Genomic DNA, 21,844 nt, shown 5'->3' with positions numbered 1-21,844 from the left:
TCTACCTCTTAAGAAACAAATCTAATTCATTTCAAACCTTTCAGAATTTCAAGGCTCAAGCTAAATTACAATTAGGGTTCAAAATTAAATGCCTACAATCTGATTGGAGGGGTGAATTTTGTGCTTTTACTGATTACCTTACTATAAATGGCATTATTCATAGGATTTATTGTCCTCACACTTACCAACAAAACGGTGTAGCTGAAAGGAAGCATAGACATATTGTTGAGAATGGTCTTACCTTACTTGCTAGAGCCTCAATGCCTTTCAAATATTGGGATGAATCATTCAAAACAGTTGTATTCTTGCATAATAGGTTGCCCTCTCCAGTTTCACATGGTAAGTCTCCCTTATAGCTTCTTTTTAATCATGTTCCTGATTACAAGGCTCTTAGATTCTTTGGTTGTGCTTGCTATCCCAACACTAGACCATATAATAGCCATAAACTTGCCTTTCGGTCTGTACAATGTACATTTCTAGGTTATAGCCTCACTCATAAAGGCTACAAGTGTTTAAACCCCTCCGATAAAATTTTCATATCCAGAGATGTCATTTTTTATGAACATCTATTTCCATTTTCAGAATCTCTTTCCTCTCAACCTCAACATTCTTCCATTTCTCAACCTCTCTCATTTCGTCAATCACCACCAATTCTTTATTCTAAACAACATGTCTCTTCTATTTCTACAGCCTCATTACCCTTTCCCATTGCTCTCATTCCTCCTATCAACACAACCACTCACTTGGAAAATTGTCAAGACCCTAATGCTCCCATTGTATCATCATCTATCCTAAGTACTGTTGGAAATATACACTCTATGATCACTAGATCTAAGAAGGGCATATTTAAACCAAAAGTATACAGTGTTACCAAAGAACCTCAATCTGCTGATGAAGCCTTGCAAAATGAGAACTGGAAAATAGCCATGATAGATGAATATTCTACTCTCTTGAGACACAATACGTGGTCTTTGGTTGACCTTCTAGCTGGTAGAAAAGTAATAGGATGCAAGTGGATTTTCAGAGTTAAAGAAAATCCAGATGCTTCTATTAACAAATATAAAGCTAGACTCGTTGCAAAGGGGTTTCACCAAACAGCTGGATTTGATTATACAGAAACATTTAGCCCTATTGTGAAGCCTACTACAATCAGGGTGGTTCTCACTATAGCATTATCAAGGAATTGGAAAATTCAACAACTTGATATCAATAATGCATTTTTGAATGGAGATCTACAAGAAGAAGTTTATATGGAACAACCTAAAGGCTTTATTGAAAAGTCCACTTCTCATTTAGTATGCAAGCTCCACAAATCTCTATATGGACTCAAATAGGCACCACGTGCCTGGTTTGAGAAACTCTACGAAGCACTTGTAGATCTTGGTTTTACATCTGCTAAATTTGATCGGTCTTTATTCACAAGGTTCACTATGGATCACACTACCTTTCTCCTAGTATATGTTGATGATATACTGGTTACCGGCAGCAATCCTTGTGTAATTCAACAATTAATCTCACAATTAAACAAGAGTTTTTCTCTTAAAGATCTTGGTGAGATAGACTATTTCTTGGGCATACAAGTGAAACATACCACTGAAGGTCTACACTTGTCTCATACTAAGTATGTGCATGATCTCTTATGCAAAGCCAAAATGAACAATGCAAATGGCATGAAGACTCCCATGATCAGTGGTCAACAACTTACACGTCTGGAAGTGATACTGTGAAAGACATTCAACTCTCTAGGAGTGTTGTAAGTGCACTTCAATATCTCACTATCACCAGGCCAGAAATTTCCTTTTGTGTCAATCGAGTTTGTCAATATTTGAAGGATCCACAAGAAGAACACTGGCAAGTAGTAAAAATGATACTTAAATACTTGAAAAACACTATTTAATATGGACTTCAATATGTCACTATCACCAGGCAAGAAATTTCCTTTTGTGTCAATCAAGTTTGTCAATATTTGAAGGATCCACAAGAAGAACATTGGCAAGTAGCAAAAAGGATACTTAGATGCTTGAAAAACACTATTCAATATGGACTTCATTTGACCTGTTCAAGTACTTTAAATTTGGTGGGATTTTGTGATGCTGATTGGGCATCAAGTCTAGATGATAGAAGATCTACATCCGGTTATTGTGTCTATCTTGAAAACAATCTAGTTTCTTGGTGCTCAAAGAAATAACATATTGTCTCTAGATCATCTACAGAGGCAGAATACAGAAGCTTAACTGGAATAACTGTTGAGATCACATGGTTAACTACCCTACTAAGTGAATTGAGGATCATATTACCAAGAACTCCAGCAGTATGTTGTGATAATCTGAGCACAATATTGTTACCTGCAAATCCAATTTTACACGCTAGAACCAAGCATATTAAGCTTGATTTGTATTTTGTGCGTGAGAAAGTTATTCAAAAGCTTATTGATGTGAGACATGTTCCTTCAAGTGACCAAACAACAGATCTTTTTACCAAAGCTATACCTAGCTCCAGATTTTCTCTACTTAGAAGCAAACTCAAAGTTCTTGATTTAAGTACTCTAAGTTTGAGGGGGGATGTTAGGATTATAAAATAATAAGTTGTTAACTATTAGTTTGCTAAGCTGTTAGTTTGTTAGCTGTTAAGAGGATGTTAGATTGCTATAACAGATTGTTAGTGTTGTACACGTGTAAGCAAGTTAGTTAGTGAGAAGAAACTACTGTAATATAAATATTGAGGTTTGCTCTGTAAACCAAAAAACAAAGGATTTCTTCCAGATTGAATCTGAGCCCTTTCTTTCCCTCTTTCTCACTTCTTTATCTCTTTATTATCTTAGTTCTAACAATGCGAAACTCTGGAAAATTCAAACTTTCTTTGCCTAGAAAATGCATAAAAGTTGAGGTTGTTGCATGCCTCCCTCCCTCCTTCCCTCCCTCTCTCTCTCTCTCTCTCCTCGACCCCCCCCCTCTCTCTCTCTCTCTCTCTATATGCACAACTTGAGTTTTTGAATCAATTATTAAGCTTAATATGATATTGGAAGCACTAGATTCTCTATCTCTCTCTCTCTCTCTAAACTTAACCCATGATAGTGAGCTTGATGGATATTACCCCCCAAATATGTATATGGGCAACTTAAATTTTTGAATCAATTATTAGCTTAATATGATATTAGAAGCAATGGATTAATTACTAGCTTAATATGAGAAGCTCCATTTTGCGAAGATTCTTATATTTGTGTTCATTATTTTTTGTATCAATTTTCAAGTAGTTTTAAAACTCTTAGAAATTGTTCTCCTTATTTCTCATTTATTGAATTGGGTCGGTTCTCATTTATTGGATCGGGTCGGGCAACCCACTTAGATGCCCAAACCTAACTCCAACAATATATATAGAAAAATCATAACCCAAACCAGTCTAGTTCAAATTTATATTTTAAAAGTCAAAGTTATTATAAAAATTCTTAAATTATTTTGTTTAAACCAATTTAATTCGCCGATTCAATCGATTTTTTACACAACCTAAAACCCACAATCCTTTTCACATGTCCAACAGCTTTATTTCTGAAAATGGTGTGTGTTTTCTTTCATAAATCATTTTATTTCCATTATGAAACAAGCCTGTACTGTAAGACATCCGACCTACAATTAAGATTTGTAGTCCCTGGGTAAATGCTTCTTTCCAAGCCCTAGGCCCTTCCAATTCATGTTCACTATACTTCAGGCTTAATGGGACTAATACTCATATAAAGAAACTTCTGAAAGAAAATGCATGCCATGGTTTAAAAACTGTATTCCCATTCCAAAATACTAATAAAATGCAAACAATTGTCACAAAGAATCAAGCCAATTTGCCCTTCATCATAAAATTTTCAAGTAAATAAGGCTTGCTGCTTCTACTTTTACAGCTATTACGACCCTAAACCATTCCAGAAAACTGGAGTTAAGGCACACTGTTCCCTACAGTAAAGGAGAATTGCTATTTTCCTTTCTCTCTTTCATTGATTATAGGCAGAAACAGCTCCAGCCCTCAGACATTGAAAAAATTAAAAATGGGTCGAACAAGAACTAGGCTGTTGTCGATTATATCGGTGTAGTGGTCACAGGAGGAGGAAGATGGATCCCTGGCCTTGAAACCCATCCTTTTCGTTTCCTGTAGGCATCGACAGCTTGCAACCGAAGCCTTTCTTGTGAAGCATCTTGGACAGTCTTCAAAGCCTTCAAAGCCTTCAAGAGACAGAACAACCAACCAGTTTAAACAGCCAAGAAAATAGTAAATGGGTTTTGAAACATCAGAAAATTTAAGATGCTACCTTAGGTACTGCAACCAGCTTTGGTGGAGCTTCAACTACTTCTCCAAATTTGATCTTCTCATGTCTCGGAAAGTCCAAATTCTCCTCTGTCTTGGCTTTTTTGTGTTTCTTTTTTCTTGATTCCAAATATCTTTGAAAAAAACAAACATGAAACTTTAGACAGGCAGCAGATTTGAATTAAGCTAAGAGGGCAAGCTCAGGATATTTGCATTTTGCTCTTTTTTTTTTATCAAACATTTGCATTCAGGTAAATTAGAATTACAAATGGCAGAATTTTGATAAGAAAACAGAATGTGAAATACAGTATAATTATCACTGACTGCAAAAATATAACCTAAAAATTTTAAAATCAGCTCAGCATACGAACATGATTACAATTTTTTTTTTAATCAATGAGAAAAATCAATCCTATGGATTAAAACAAGAGCAAGAATTAATTAGATCCAAAAAGCTAAGGTCATATATGTTATATATCCACAAACTAAAGCACAGAATTTAATTTTTGGAAAATATCACACACATCCATCTTTTTTTCCCTACCCATCTGAAATTAAATTTGCAAGTATGCAAATCATTACCGAGAATACTCCAGCAACATAAAATAAAAAAGTTACAGAATAATCAGGTATCATATCCTGAAATGAAAATAATAAATGCTTACTTTTTCTTACGCTCCCGTCTCTTTGAACCAAGACCAGCTACTTTCTCCAATTCTGCTTCAAACCGAAGATCCTTTACCTGCTTCCTCTTTCTTTTTCTCTTACCTTTTTCATGTGTGCTACTAGGCACAGTTCCATCATTATCTTCCATATCTTGGGATGTCATGAAATGGTCACCATCACCTGCTGCATCAATCTTAGTAGTTTTATAGTTAAGCTCATCCTTCGGATGAAGTTTCTGCAAAACAATCACACATGTAATCAACTCAAAAGTTCAGCATCCATACAGAAACTTGCTGAGATGAAGCTTAAGTTCACAGAAAATACAAACTAAGATGATGAAAAATAGACAAGGAACTAATTTATCTTTCATAAATTGGTAAAATAAGTCACACCTTAAGTCCATATTACCAAGAAAAGAAGCCATAGGAGTCAAATAAATTTAGCACACTACTATCATTTGTTCCCAATAAAGAATCAAGCAAATGAAATAGTATGTATAGATATTAACTTGTCTGTCTGCTTATCAGAAGACCACTCATGAGCTATGTCATATAAACAAGTCAAATTAAAAAAGCTATAAAGGCTTCTAATCAAATAACCAAACCAAAGCTAGTTCTATATTCAGTTGTCAAATAGATGGTTAAAAATTATCAAAAAAATTTATTGGGAACCAGCAGGGCTTGTAAGCATACAGGTAAAAATATGCATGGTATACAACACCCCTTTTCCTTTTTCTTTTCAGATGCTTGAGGGCCATAGAGACAGCAGCCAGCTAGTTCGTTCCAAGCTGATATGATTCAACCATACCTTAAGAAATTATAGCACTTCAAAGTCAAAGATACCTCAATACAACTACAGATTCTATATACAGTACAAGAATTTGTGAGCAAAACACAGCTCAGCTGGTTGAATTGACATTGCAAATACAAAGTGAAGAGTCAAGGGCAGCTTTTTAAACAGTAGAAATTGAATGAAAACCCACATTTTACCAGATTAATCTGGTCATTCATTTTATAAGATAAGTGATCCCGTCAAAATCCAGGGAGATGTTAATGAAAAACCAAATCACTAGGTTAAACCACTCAGCCTCTGTTAGTTGCCCAAAAATCACTGGAAAGGAAAATTCGAAAGCTTAAAATTCTTACTGTTTAGTACCTAAACAGCACACACTTAACCTAACAAGCCAAAATAATCTTATAAGCCCTTGTGAAGTTGAATTTTCTTTTTGTTTCTTTAGGGGGAAAGTAAAATAAGAATTCCAATCCTCAGTTTCTTTTCCCTGCAACACAAAGATATAATTTGATAAGAAAATTCTAAAATAAATTTTTAAAACCTATCAAACTTAAAGACGACTCCATACAATTTCTTAACATAACAGTTAAACCAAGCCATAAGCCAGAGAAAAAAAAAAAACACACAGAAAAATTGTAGTCTATGTATTTCCAAATGCAAAAAATCCAACTTCAGAAAAAGGGAACAAGAGAAGAAAATGAATAACCCTCACTTTTTCCTCAGCATCTCCTCTCTTTCCCTTCTTTTCCTTATCGATCGAAGCCTTAGCAGACCCTAAAAGCATACAAAAAGAAAGCGTATGAAATAAGAAATATTTTCAAAGAAAATAAATCAAGTACCTTAATTCTTGTTTTTAAGTAATGACCAAAACCAAACCTTTGTTTGGCTGTCGAGAGAATTTCAGGAAAATAAATAAATAAAGAAAAACCCACTAAAAAAGCCAAATACAAATTGGTTCAATTCCCCCCTCCATTCTTTTTCAGGGAAACTGAAACAAACCAAAGCATGAAACTCAAAATCATTATGTAATTTGAATTTCCTTAGGTTTCTCGGGAAGCAAACAGACCTTGAGGACGTTGTGGAGTGGACGGGGAAGTGAAAGCCATGAGCTTGCGAAGTTTGGAGGGTAAAGCGTCGAGTTTGGAGAGATCAGGTGGGGGTGGGAGTCTCTCGTGTCCTCCATGTGCAGCTCTGTAGTTCTTCTCTCTTCTTCTCCTTCCTTTTCCTCCCATCTCTCTCTCTCTCTCCAATGCTAAACCCTAGCTTCCTTTTCAACTCCTTTAACCAATTTTTTATATTTAATAATTTTATTTTAGGGAGAATTACCTTTAGGCTGGGAAAAAAAATTACTGAAAAATGTGAGTAGATTTAATAATTCTTATAAAGACTTCATATTTTTATTAGATCAATTTACCCTGAATTTCTCAAGTCCATTTACCAATTGATAAGTACATCTTTTTTCCTGACAATTATAAAGTATAAATATAATACAAATACAATATACTTACAATGAAAAAATATTAACATTACGATACATTACAATGTACCAAAATGATAAAATATTGAATTCGTTTTTTACTGAACTAACGTTTTTAAGCTATCATATTGTATTTCTATCATAAAGCATCCTTACAAGCCAAAATTATAAAAAGACAATAAAAATATATTATTGTAATTTCAATACATGAAGTTGTTGATGGTAATCCAAACGTATAAAAAAATATATAAAATTAATTTTTTATATAAAAATATAAATGTACAATAAAAATACACTATAATTACAATATAAATACAATAACATTACGATACATTATGATAAGGTAAAATTTTGAAATTTTGAAATTTTTTATGAAACTGGGCAATTGTGGGTTTTTTTATATAAATATATAAATATAAAATAAAAATACACTACAATTACAATATAAATATAATAACATTACGATACATTACGATAAGATAAAATTTTTAAAATTTCAAATTTCTTATGAAATTGGGCAATTGTGGGTTTTTTTGGCATATATATGTATAATATACAACAAATATTATTCTTTATTATACAAAATATGTCTCATTACAATTTTGAGTTTTCAATGAAAATTCAAATATGTTCATAAATACCCAAATAAAGTGGTTCCAAACAACCAAGAAACAACTGAGAAAATTTTTTCTTCTGCCATGTCAAACAAGTCTCAACAACAAAACTAAAGTGTAAACCTTTTCAATGGAAATCAATAATAATCATATCAAACAACCCGAAAAATAAATTAAAAATAAAAACACATCTTCAATGTGACCAAAATAATATAAAAAAATTCAAAATAATAAATTTTAATAACATTTTATACAAAAAATGTAATTTCTTTCTCAAAACCTCTTTCAATATTTCCGATCTAATATCTTACATCTACATTGTTAAAATTATTAACTTTTCATTCCTTCAATCTGATTTTTAATTATTTATTTTTTCCATAAACTGATTTTTTTTTTTTTGGCATTTAAAAAAAAACTCACCTTTAATGGATTTCTTACTAGATTCACAAAAAAAAAAAAAAAACAAGCTTTGTGTAAACGATTTCAGATCATGACCTGAAGTGTTGGACCTTTTTCCTCTTTCCCTTTTTTCTTCTATAACACCATCGACAAGCTGAAGGTAGGTTAAAGAAAACTCTTTTCACTTTACTGTTACTTTTCACTTTGCTATTGTTTTTCACTTATTAAGGGTAGTCTTTGCATTTAAACAAAATAAGGCATTTGGAGGAATTATCATAATTTCATCATACCCTTCACAATAATTATCAAATATACCCACCCTTCACGGTAATTTTTTCCCCCAACCTACCCTTAACGGTAATTCTCCCTTTTTTTTTTTTATAATATTAATATTACCTTTTGAAAATTATGACTTTAATTTTAACTTTTTATTAGAAAAAAAAGGAAAAAATTATCTCAAATGATCATAAAAAGTAATTGAGAGTTATATTTTTTTACCTTCAAATAAAATAAAATCAAAAATCAAAAAATGGTTAAGTATGTCTTGTTGGAATTCTAGAAAACAAAATTTAGAATACTAGTAATACTTGAAAAGCATATTAACAAAGATGCATTTCCATTTTTTTAAAATTTTTCAAAATAAAAACTAATAATAAATTTCTAATATACCTAAAACAACCTTCCCATTCTCCTCTTTTACACCCATATTTTTCTTCATTTTTTCTCAATTTTTTTTTCATGTTTATTATTTATGTAAATTTTGACAAACACTCATTGTAAAAAATAGATAAAAAATAATTAGGAAGAATTTAAAAGTGAAAATTCATGAAAAAATGTAAGAGAGAAAAAAAAAAACCAAAAACAAGAAAACCCTTGTTCAAAGCTAAAAGGCATACAAATGTCCGCTCATAATGTGATTAACAACAAAAAAAAAAAAAAAAAAGCTTATTCCTAAAAAAATTAAGGTATATTGGGTAATTATTTTCAAAAATAGTTTAAAAAATAATTTTTATAAATTATTTTATAATGTTTATACAACAAAAATATATTTGGAAATGTAAAATATTTTTAACCTAAATATTTTTAAAAATATTTAAAAAATAATTTTTATATCTATTATTTTATTTTAAATTATTCAACATATTTATATAATTATTTTTTTTAAAAAAAACTATTTTTGAAACCATTTTTTTTGCTGTCAAATGTTTTTTCTTATTTTTTTTGTTATGAAAAATAAAAAATCATTCTTAAAAACAATTATCAAACAAGACCTTAAACATCATGGTTCGAACTTAGTGTTTCTAAACGGAGAGATGAATATCCATTTCTCATTAAGGATAATTTGGTTATTTCATCTAGGATATTTTTGTCCTAAAAATTCATTGAATCAATGGATGCAAAGTGAAATTTGGTTGGATGCCAATATAATATCCTCTTGAGAATCTATTTTGTCAGTTCAACTTTCAAAATTGCTGGAAAAAAAAGGAAGAAAAATCATATACCATCATATATAAAAAATATGATAAAAAAAATTAATGGACAAAAATGAACAACTCAAGCCTGAGAACCTAAAACTCATCAATCCAATCAATCCCAGTGATGATAAACTTACAACTGAAATCAGGTCAAAAACTGCAGAACAACCCTGCAGGGCATACATATAATATATGTATGACAACCCAGCACTCGTGTTATATATCGATTTCCACTTCCTGGGTACACATATGTTACAATCGCCAGATGAGTGCGAGCTGTGAGTCGAAGAATCATACATGATTTCTGAGTTGGGGCGATGGACTTGGCCTTCTTTGTATTCATTTGACTGGTATATTATAGCTTTAGGGAAATCTCTAATCTCCTCTGGCAAATCAAATCGAATCAAATCAAACCTCAATAGCTTCAAGCTTTTATTTTATGAGGGGGCTGAGCCCGTCGCCTTCCCAGCCAAGCTTCAGCATCTGATCCACCACTTTTAAGCTCAACTGAAGAAATAAAGAAGCGGCAGAATCATCATGATTTGGTAAACTATAGAATGAACAAAATGTTTTATCATGATAACTGGGCTCTAAGCCATTTGTGACAATTCAAATGGTTATTTCACTAAACATTTGATGAATTTTACTTTTCCAATCAACAAACCCCACAAGTTGAAAAAGGTTCCCCATAACACAGATACAGGCATATTTCTTCCCTGCAACTATAATCGGTGACTAAAACCATATAGTTAACAGCTTAAGAGATAACCCAAATGGTAACAAAATAAAATGTTCAACTTACAGTTGGATCAGTAAAGATTATCAACTGTTTGTCTGTAGTTGACACCAAAAGATTTGTGTTGTCCTTGTTTAGAGCAAGAGCTGTAATATCTTGCCCTTCTCCCAGCTTCAATGTATGAAATACCTGCAGCAGAGAAGAATTGGCATGTTGGTAAAGTAGATCCTGAAAATAAAAAATGAGTGGTTTTTTGTTATCGAATTACAGGAGCCAATGCACAACTCGGACAGAGCAGGAGTATTGCAGCTGTGTGTCATTACTACTCTCTAAGTAACAGGAAGATGGAACTAATGCATGACATCCACTGTTAAAAAGTGTTTTTTTTTTACTAGTTTAGTACCTTCAATGTATATAGATTCAGGAAGCAAATTGAAGGCGATGATATATCCAATCTGTGATTTTTCCTTGTTTCATCTGATTCTGCATCAAAATCTTCATTCTCAGGCTTGTTGAACCTCAAGTCTCCACTGTTAGTGCAGACTGCCTCATTTTCTGTATATGAGTTTATTCCGATCAAAGCACTCTCGCCATTGACAGAAATCTCCATGCAACTGATGCTACTTGAGAAAGGAATTTGTGCACTAGAAATCAGGATCCCGTTAAGAGTGAAGGTACTGAGATTATGAGAAGTTTTGTTCCAAGTCATTATGATTCCATCAGATGAAAGGCATATGGCATGGGCCTCCACCCCAACCAGCCTTCTGATCAAGCGGCCCTTTCTTACAGAATGCAACAAAACATCAGATGATTGAGAGCATGAGACAACAATTCCAAGATCTGAACTAACACAACAACAGACTATTTCCTTGAAGTGGCCCCGAAGAATGTGTATGGGGCCCTCAATTCGCCGCCTCCTGCTTTTGTCTGCCAAAATATTTGCTAGAGTGTTACTGCTGGCTGAAGTAGGTGTGCCTGAGGCAGTAGAGGGCTCTGATATGCTGCTTGCATGTGAAATGGATGCCCGATGTATCCTCCAGAGTAAAACTGTTGTGTCTCGGGAACCAGTCACAAGGTAGTTGCTATCAGGTGAGAGAGCCAGGCAGGTCACTGGAGCACAATGTCCTCTGGCTGTTTCCAAGGCTTTTGCTCCATCTGATGATATTAGCCTTATGCTATTATCCACATGTCCACCTAGTTACATAATGCAAGCATTAAATGAGACAATGATTTATTGACACCACAGGAACCCAGATACTAATAATGTTATCAGATCAAGTGCCAGATTGAATTATAACATCTACCACTTAACAAAAGTTAACATTGGATTTCATTTAGGTTCTGTTTGCTCTAGAAAACAAAATTAGGAAATGCGTCACACTATTTGATGAGGATATGCATATGTATTATTATTGTACTATACTGGTAAGCCATATATTGAAATTTTTTTATGGACTTGAGCCAAATGTGCCTGATATGTCCACTATTTCTGTAGAAAAGCGGCATCCTAGAATTAGAGGAAGAAACCATTGGCCACGATTTTGAAGGTACAGCAAAATTATCATCCTGAGAATGTATGTTTCTATGCTGAAAGAATAATAAAGATATGGGCCTTCCAGTAACATCAGATGGATCCCTCTTGGAAAACCCAAACCAAAGAAGTGCTGAATAAATCAATAGATGGCTAGATAGTTGCTGACTCTCATTTGCCCATGTATTTATTTATTTAATTTCCTTTTTGTGGGCAAGGACCCTCAAGGATGTAGCTCAGCGGTAAAAAACACAGTAATAAACCAGCGGGTACTGAGTTCAAGTCTCTCTGATGTGCGGTGTAGGGTAGAGGGGTGGGCAAATATTACCTGCAGTTTGCTTCTCTGATAGGTGGGATAAATGCCTTATTGTCAGGGTGAATTCCTCATTATTGGCAAATAAAAAAAATAAAAAATAAAAATACCTTTTGCAGGCAGGGGATTATATCCAACAAAAGCTAAAGAAAATGAATGTGAAGCACGATGTGGAACATAGTTGTTGACATCCTCAAAGGCTCAGGCATCATTTCTTTTGAAATACTCCAATTTCTATCACTACAGGACTGTACATTTTATTCCCAACTAATCTCTATCTGTCCTGCTCATGGACTTTAAGCATCCTGAAAAAGAGGAGAATTATTCTCCAGTTTCTTGTAATTGTTGAATATCAAACAAGTTAAGGAGAGAATTTCAAAAGAAGGGTACACACCATGCCTCATTCTGCAAAAAGTTATGCTGGGCAGTCAAGAAACAACATGTTCAAAAAGACATGTAGCCTGAATGAGAATGTTAAGTTTAGTGACTGGTAATGCAAAATAAGACACAATGAAGTTAATAAGCTAAGTGAGTGGTAATGCAAAATAAAATACGCTAAGGCTATGTTTGGTTTACGGAAAACTTGAGGGAAAATGTGAAGGAAAGAAAACAGAGAGGAAAAGTGGAAGGAAATAAAAACTGAAAGAAAATAAAAAATAGATTTAAAGTCCATAATTTATTTATTTTTTTATTTTTATAGGTAAATTTTTATCTCCATTGAAACTTGAACCTGGAACCTCTCACAAACCCTCCCCCATCCCTTTACTACTTGAGCCAGATCACAAGGGTGACTTAAAGTCAATAAATTGTTTTATATGCTACTTCAAACTCATTTCACTTATTTTAACTCTTCCGTATAAAGATTAAATAATTTGAAAATATATAAATTTCTAATTAATTTTAATTACGTTTGCTTTTCTTTGGTATTTTTAATAGAACAACCAAACATAAGAAAATCATTTTCTTTAGCAATTTTTTTTTTCTTTCTTTGGTACTTTCCCATAACCAAAGGGTCCAATGACCCACCAACAAGGAGTAAAAGTCATGAATTAAGGGTTTTGTATAGAATATAGGCATCTAGGAAGAGGCTTTAAACCCCATGGTTTTGTTTCAAGATCAAGAGAATAAATGAGGCAAAAAGGTGTAGGATGGTAGACAACAACTTCCTTGAAATCTAATAGGAAATCATAGTATCCCTTTTTCAAATTAAAAAAAACCAGTTACTTTCTCCACTAAAGCTTTCCAAGGGTTGATAGGCAAAGAAGTAATTTGATAAAATAAATTACATTAAACTAAATAGAAAAGGACAGATATCAGATGAATGCTTACCTGTGATAATTTCTTTGTCACAGGTGATGGAAACAATGGCTGAGCTTCTAATTCCTGAGGTTGCAAAAGCTAGTGCTCGTGGAAAGTGCCACTCATCAGAATTAGAGCCAGTTGGACCTTTGAACATGCGCATGAATGTTCCACTACTGGAGCTTCCTATGGCCTTTCCATGATGAAAAAGAAAAGGCATCCCCTGGCCATCAGGTGTGTTTGGCTGCCACTTGTGTTGTGCTAAATGTGCTGCTGGAGCATTTATATCAACAATTACAACAGAATCTGAAGATGCATGCATAGCAGCAGCAGGTAGATTGCAACGCTCAGGGTTTGGAACAGCATATGGTTTGACTTCTTTTGGGTTCCGAAAGATGGTCTGACATGCAAAATCCAATCAGTATCATGATGTCATTTTTTTTTTCACATTTCACAGAATATCCTAATATAGTCATGAACAAACCCTGAACTAGGGAAAGCTGGAATTTTATCCCAATGGGACTTTGAATAAAAAAAGACTAGAAACATCCTGCAAGCTTTGCATAGAATTAAAACGTAAGGTATAGAGGAACTATCAGGAGGGAGCCATCTTGGATGTTATGATGAGCTTGCCTCTATTTCAGGGAATAATGCACAACTTTTCAGACAAACACCCCACTATTCAACCCAACTGACAACCCTAAAAGGGTTGCATAGACATAATTTCATTAAAAATTACAACATACATTAATCAAGCACATTAACTAAAGTTTGATGCTAAATGGTGCATTTGGAACCATTTTGATGTAAATTTGGCTGAATTTACATGGGTGAGACTGATCTAGTGTGAAAAGTATGATAACATGGAAAGTATACTTAATTGCATCCCCGAAATTCATGGAAAAGAGGATAGCTCAAAGCAGACAAAAATTTAGAAGTGACCATGGATTGACCCAAATGGCAGAGGCAAAGCAGATTGTTCACCAGTGTGCAGTTATCACTACTAGAAATCTCATGGACAAACCCATGAAATTTATGATTGATTATATGTCTTCTTGCAATCCAGGATATAGAATGACAGACCTTTAACATGCTTTTAAGACATGTGTGAAGGTATATGGGATGGAACATCTATGGCCACATGTGATAATATTTCATTTGTGGTTTTGGAAATGAGATTTTAACACATGAAATTCATGAATCCTATTAGTATATGATTTTCAGCTAATGCATCCAGTCCATATGGATTCACTGCTTTAAAGTCAAAAATACCCAATTATAAATTTTTCCCTTGGGTTTACATAAATGAGAAGCACAGCATGGTTATCATTTTTTATAACCAAGAGGTTATCCAAGTTTACATCCCACACAAGAAGTTTCTTTAGGTCTTTTTTCCAATACATGCAAATGAGTGTGGGTGTGGCTAAGTAACAAATACTGGGTTTGTTTTAGCTATAATAATAGAAACCTTTCAGTTTCCAATTGAACTGACACAAAACATCCTTGGAATACTGAAATTCAAGAGTTTTTGAAGAGTTTTGGCTAAGGCCATTTTTTAGAAGAATTCTTAAAAATATGTAGAGGTTAATAGATACTTGATGATTTATTAAAGATTGAACTCAATGTACATGATGAGAAAAGGAGCCAATATTAAATCTTAACTCCAAGGATTCCAACTAATTGATTGATGGTACGCTTCCTGTTCATCTAATTCAAGTGCATATCTTTAGTTTCTATGGAATACATTGTAAATTTATAGAGTTGGTGTCAAAACCATAGATACATGTTTTTTTTTGTTTTTTTTATTTTATAAGTAAGCACATATATAACAGAAGGCAAAAAAGCCGCAAAGCATACAGGGAGTATACGAGGCGACTATGGCCTCCCAACCAAAAAGAACAAAACACCCTAACCCCTAATTGGAGGCTAACCACTCCAAGAAGCCTATTAGGGAGTTTGACTCCATACCAATGTACAATTTAGCCCAACCCCAAATATTACACACAAACGAAGTTTTTAACTTCTGAACTGCTAACACCCCCCCCCCCCCCCCTCTCCCCCCTAAATTGTCCCAAAAATGTACAGCGGAATGGACTTCCACAATTTTTTCCTTTTTTTCCCCACAAAAGAGCCCTTCCAGCTACATAGAACCTCCTTTACAGATTCTAGAAAGACCCACTGAACACCACACAACCCAAGAATGATATCCCACAAAACTCTAACGACTGTACAATGAATTAAAATATGATTAATCATTTCCTCTTCACACCCACACAAGAAACAACGGTTAGGAAGCTGTCACCCTCTTCTCTGGAGCCTATCAAGAGTGAGGACCTTCCCCCATGCGGCTTCCCATGCAAAAAAAACAATTTTGGTTGGAACTCTATATACCCAAACATTGCTATAAGGGAACTCAACGACAATAGGACTTGCCAACACACTGTACACTCTCTTGACTCTAAACAGCCCGTCTCCTCCTTCCTTCCAAATCACCGAGTCTTCCTCCAAAGTAACTCTATACTCCCTCAACTCAACCAACAAGTTGCCCACCATATCCAACTCCCAATCATTAAAGGCCCTTAAGAACCTTAAGCTCCACCCTCCTTGACCAAAATTCTGATCCCACGTTCCTCCTCTGTTACATTCCTTTGGGCAGCCATGGAAAAGAGATTCGGGAAACCTTGGGACAGCACATTATTCCCGCACCAAGGATCTATCCAAAATCTGATTTTATTACCTTTTCCCACCTTGAAGACCATATTTTCCCAACACCAAACAGACTCCTTCAAGATCTCCTTCCAAACACCCCATTTGCCTTCCTTGTCCTTCATCCAAAGTCCTCTTGTCCATACTTTGCCTCAAGCACCTTCTTCCAAAGATCCTCCTTAGCACGCGCAAACCTTTATATCCATTTTCCTAGTAAGGCTTTGTTCAAACAAGCAAGCTTCCTTAATCCCAACCCTCCCTTTTCTTTATCCGCGCACACCACCTCCCACTTGACTAAGTGTGCTTTTTCCCCCCATTGGCCCCTCCCCACAAAAAATCTCTTCGTAGCTTTTCAATCTCCTTGCCACTGATTTTGGCATACGAAACAAAGACATTTGATACAAGGGTATGCTGGACAGCGTACTCTTTATAAGAGTGATTCTCCCTCCTTTGGATATATATTGGCGTTTCCAAACGGCAAGCCTCCTCCTCACCTTCTCCTCCACCCCATCCCACACGGAAATGGCCTTATTAGACGCCCCTAAAGGCAACCCCAAGTATACAGCAGGCAGCTGTCCCACCCTACACCCTATTTCAACAGCCATCTCGTTCACCCCTTCCACCTCCCCTACCGGAATGACCTCACTTTTGTCCAGATTAATCTTTAACCCTGAAGCTGCTTCAAACCGAAAAAGAATCCAGCTCAAATATGTTAAGTATTCTTTCTTTGCCTCACAAAAAACTATTGTATCATCCGCAAACAGTAAATGAGATATATTGACAGTCTGCCCTCTTCCTCGCCAGATGCTACACCCAAAAATAAAGCCCCCTTCAACGGCCCTCGGGATAAGCACACTTAGCACTTCCATTCCCATGACGAACAAATAGGGGGAAAGAGGATCCCCTTGACGTAACCCCTTCGAACTTGAGAAGAACCAAGCTGGCACACCGTTCACCAACACTGAGAACTTGGTAGTGGATATGCAACTCCACATCCATCCCAACCATTTTGGCTCAAATCCCATCTTTTGCATAACCTTCAACAAAAATTGCCAATTGATGCTATCATACGCCTTCTCAATGTCCAATTTACAAATTAGGTCTTTCTCTCCCCTTTTTTGCCAAGAATCTATTACTTCGTTTGCAATTAGGGAGGCGTCAAGATTCTGTCTCCCCTTAATAAAAGCATTCTGATCGGAAGATACCACCTTTCCTATGCACCTTAGCCAACAATTTGTACAATCCCCCTAGCAAGCTGATAGGCCTATAGTCACCCAGGTCCTCCGCCCCTCCTTTCTTCGATAACAAGACCAGAAAAGTATGATTTACGCTCTTAATGAAGGAATTCTGCTCATAGAACTCCTTGAACATATCCAAAACATCCTCCTTAACAGTCTCCCAGTAGCTTTGCCAAAAAGCCACCGTGAATCCATCTGGACCCGAGGCTTTGTCCCCATTCATCCCCATTAAGGCTGCATGAATCTCTAGCTCATAAAATGGGAGCTCCAGGGCTTCTGCTTCTAAATGACTAATCTGCTTCAGCAGCAGACCCCCTATATCCGCCTTCCAACCCAAGCTATCAGAGAGCAACTGCTAATAGGCATTTGCAATCCCTTCCCTCACTTCTTGTTCCTCTGTAAGCCTCACCTCGTTTATCTTTATTTCATCCAGGGCATTGACTCTCCTATGGGCATTAGCCATAAGGTGGAAAAACCCTGTGTTCCCATCCCCTTCCCTTAGCCATAATTCCCTTAATAACTGCCTCCAGTGGATTTCTTCCAGCGACACCCACTTAGCATAATCCGCCTTGGCTTCCTTTTTGCGGCATAATTCCTCCTCTGTTAAGCTACTCTCCCCTTCCACTAAATCCCAGCACTCCACCTGCTGAAGGGCTTCAACTTTATTTCTCTCCAAGCTTCCGAACACCTCCTTATTCCAGATTTTTAGATTTTGTTTCAACCCCTTCAGTTTAACAGCCAACCTGTAGCTAGGGCTACCTTTAACCACAATCCCTTGCCACCAACCCCCTATTAGGTCTTTGAACCCCTCAGCTTTGAGCCACATATTTTCAAATTTGAAAAGGGAAGGACCTCTTCTTAGCCCTCCCCCCTCAAGAAGAACCGGGAAGTGATCCGAGGTTGGGCGGGGAAGTCTTCTTTGAGATACCCTACTGTACTGGTCAAGCCAACTGGGAGTCACTTGAAATCTATCCAACCTGGCCCATGACTGATTGTTGAGCCCCCCACTCCAGGGAAAAGATCCCCCTTGCAAAAGGAAATCAACTAGGCCTAAATCATCTATGATCTGGGCAAATCTCCTCATAGTTAAGGTAATCCTCCCATTTCTACTCCTTTCAGAATGGAACAAGATCGTATTGAAGTCGCACCCTAAACACCAAGGCTCCTCCCACAATCCTCTAATTGCCCCAATCTCCTCCCACAAGCACCCCCTTTCTTCTTTGGAGAAAGGGCCATAGACCCCCGTAAACACCCAAATCCCTCCATCTCCCACATTTCTGAATCTACAGGAGATGTAAAATTGGCCCTCTTCCTAATCCAAAATCTCCAGCGATCTTTTGTCCCAGCAAATCAAGACACCCCCTGCCGGCCCCATAGCATTCAAGACCCTCCAGTCTAGGAATCTCCTCGGACCTAAGCTTCTCACCACCCCTTCAGTCATAACTTGCATCTTTGTCTCTTGAATACAGAACAAATCCACCTTTTGTTTTCTGACAACGGACTTAATTACTTTCCTTTTGGACCTATCATTCACTCCCCTCACATTCCAACTCAATATTTTTAAATTCATTGGGCAACTGCACTCTGGTTCCCTCTACCCTGAGTAGGGCCTTTCTTCTTGATATCCCCCTCATAATTAATAGAACACTCCACCCTCTTAAGCTCCCTTTCAAATCTTGAATTCTCTAGCAGGCCTTTACTGTGTATCTTCTCCCTCCTTTTCCTGATTTTGCCCAAGAAACTCAAAATTTCCTTCTCCAACCCTTCGGTTGAGAAGCCCGGAAAATGGCTGAACTTAACCAGACTATTCTCCTCCCAATCAAGTTGCTTTTCCTTCCTTCCCTCTTGGGCTTCAGTCTGGCCTAAAGTCCACCCCGAATTTCTTTCCAAGGGATCGACACTGTTGACCTCTACCAAGTCCCAACAGCCATCCCCTTTCCCGACGTGCTCTTCTGCATTTGATCTTCGTAACCCACTTCCTTCCTGAATGTCCTCCCTTCGCGCCCCAGAATAGTCGTAAAACTCCCTCTCCGGAGTTCGACCAAAATAAAAGAAGTTAGAAGAGGAAGACCCTTGTGCCCTCAAACCCCCCAAATTCATAACCAACCCATACCTCGCGGCTTCTTCCTCTAGCACCCTATCTGCCATTGAGTGGTGTAAGTCTGGCTGCTGCCTTCTCCCAATTTCCTCCTCTCTGAGTCTGACGAACTCTAACTCCAGGTTGCCACCCTTGCTATGGCCGATGATAACAGGGGGGCAGGCTTTTAAAAGGAGCCCACTATCAATGTGATGGGCCTGAGACGGGATAGCCTTCTCCTTATAAGAAGAGGCCAGCCCAGAACCTGCAGCCCACCCTGAGCTCCTGGGATGCGACGGCCCAAACATAACACCCTTTGAGGCTTCACCCTCTAAGGGTAGAGAAAGCCCATCAGCCCAATTCAAAGCCAAGCCTGATGCCGATGGCCCAGCATTCGGGCAGGGTCGTAGCAGCAGACCCACTTGAGCTTGGAAGCCCATCGCATCGGAGCCCACTTCCTGCGCCAGTCGTCCAGTCCCATCCACTGACTGGCGCTGCTCCTCGAACCCCGCACACGCCATCTCTTCCACTCGTGACCCGGCACATGCATCCGCATCACCCCTGATCTCCCCACTTGGACGACTCCACAACCCGCGCTTCCTCCCCGCTTCTTGCCTTAGCGATGGCATCGCCTCCCACCATAAAGTTAGGATATAGGTCGCCTCCTCAACCCCTATCTCCAGCGAACAAGGGAGATTCTCACCGTCCGATTTTACTAATATCCTAGCCCACTATAGTTCCTCCATACTCTTCGTCTGTGGGTCGATGTCTAGGAACCCACCGCATGCATCCCCCCCCCCCCCCCCCCCCCCCCCTTCTCAGCACAAACAGGACCCATAGCGAGATTGGGAGACCCAAGATCATCACCCAGACTTCCTTTCTTGCCTCACCTTCTTCCAAACACCCCGACCTTGGGCTCCATCATGTCAAGTCCAACTAAACTCCTCCCACCGCCCTTTTACCAGAGATGAGGACCCGCTTTGCTTCTTCCACGAACTCTAACTCCAATAATGCCCGTCCTTTTCCCAAGCTTGCCAAACCCATCTTGCCTTTCAACCCCCAGGACTTTGCCATTTCCCAACCCAAACTTTCCAAGTCCTCCCCTTTTGCATCGCTAGGGATCCAGCTACCAATCAAACAATGCTCCAATTTGCTAAGATTTCTATTTATTTCCTCCCAATTCACCTCCACTCGAAGGGTGTTAGAACCCTTATTCCATGATCCCTTCACCGTATCCGCAAACGATCTTCCCAATACCCTCTCTTTTTGTTGTTGCTCCTTTTTATCAAAACTATTATCCAGCTTACGAAGAGCCTCCACCATCGCCAACCAACCCCCCTTATCCCCTCTGCCCTTCAGGATACATATGCTGTATCTCTTCATCTCCGAATCGACAACCCCTAATCGCAGGAAACAACCCGCCCTATTAGCCTCGCACACCAAGGAGAAACTTCTCCCCATCTCCTTCCAACCCTTTTCCCATCTTCCTTCCTTCACGTCCTCAATGCACTGATGCAGACCTTCCAGGAAAGACCCTACACTAGCCAACCCCATACGAACCCATGACGACACCCCTTTCTTACTTTCCATTATGATTACTTGGGATTTTCCTCCCCTCTCCACCATTTCCACCTCAAAGACCTTCGACTCCACCCCAAAGCTGCTCATCTTCCGTTTTCTCCGGTTCTCCGCACAACTAACACTCTCACCGCTGGCACTCTCTCTCACTCTCTCGCTCTCTCTCATCTTTTTTTCAAAAACCATAGGTATATGTTAAATCACAATGCTGTGATTTCAAGTAGTACAGTAAATTTAAGTTACAAGTATCTAAACTTCTTGTACTACACTTTATTGAAACGAACAATGGACAAATGCATGTATATAAAAATGCAATTATGTACATGCCATCAATATATTTCACATTATTGAAACACCTTTAATACTTCAATCTATCAATTAGATATTTTATTTAATGCTAGTCATTTTTAATCGCAATGCTCTTTCAAGTGCTCTCTGCACATCCAAGTTTTATGTTGCTCCCTACCTGTATGGATGCCATCCTTTATGTTATGAAAACAGAGACTTCCCCTTCCACTCTCCAATATAGGGAACCTCTATCGATAGTCTACCATCTGTCTGTGTTGTTGATTGTATTTCTTTAGTAAGAGAATATGTTAAAGCAATAAATATCATAGATCTCAGACAAGAGGCAGATCCATTTGCGAAAAGTG

The 21,844-nt window shown here is 37.2% G+C and overlaps 2 protein-coding genes and 1 pseudogene across 3 annotated transcripts in view; 1 reads left to right on the top strand and 2 right to left on the bottom strand.

The window, feature by feature from the left end:
- The first annotated feature begins 1,909 nt into the window (after positions 1-1,909).
- Positions 1,910-2,796, top strand: LOC132255210 (secreted RxLR effector protein 161-like; annotated as a pseudogene).
- Positions 2,797-3,759: 963 nt separating this feature from the next.
- LOC100252268 (uncharacterized) lies at positions 3,760-7,030 on the bottom strand. Its single transcript, XM_002275522.5, has 5 exons — positions 6,815-7,030; positions 6,461-6,522; positions 4,956-5,191; positions 4,295-4,424; positions 3,760-4,208 (listed from the first exon to the last, which is right to left on the bottom strand). The coding sequence occupies exons 1-5, from the start codon at positions 6,978-6,980 to the stop codon at positions 4,065-4,067; spliced, it is 738 nt and encodes a 245-aa protein (XP_002275558.3). The 5' UTR covers positions 6,981-7,030; the 3' UTR covers positions 3,760-4,064.
- Positions 7,031-9,723: 2,693 nt separating this feature from the next.
- Positions 9,724-21,844, bottom strand: part of LOC100247154 (BEACH domain-containing protein C2) — a 62,146-nt gene continuing 50,025 nt past the window's right edge. Inside the window, exons 29-32 of one of the 2 annotated variants that reach the window (XM_002270739.4) lie at positions 13,623-13,992; positions 10,853-11,643; positions 10,516-10,638; positions 9,724-10,220 (exon numbers count right to left, since the gene is read on the bottom strand). In XM_002270739.4, the coding sequence (XP_002270775.1) occupies positions 10,146-10,220; positions 10,516-10,638; positions 10,853-11,643; positions 13,623-13,992 (1,359 nt within the window). In that variant the 3' untranslated portion in view covers positions 9,724-10,145. Of the gene's footprint in view, positions 10,221-10,515; positions 10,639-10,852; positions 11,644-12,673; positions 12,755-13,622; positions 13,993-21,844 lie in introns of those variants that run through there. The other variant, XM_019225605.2, reaches the window with a different exon arrangement.

Source organism: Vitis vinifera, chromosome 15 (assembly GCF_030704535.1).
Source record: "Vitis vinifera cultivar Pinot Noir 40024 chromosome 15, ASM3070453v1".
In the NCBI taxonomy this organism is placed as follows: domain Eukaryota; kingdom Viridiplantae; phylum Streptophyta; class Magnoliopsida; order Vitales; family Vitaceae; genus Vitis; species Vitis vinifera.
Note: the sequence above shows the minus strand (reverse complement) of the source record. Positions and strands in the feature narration are given on the sequence as shown.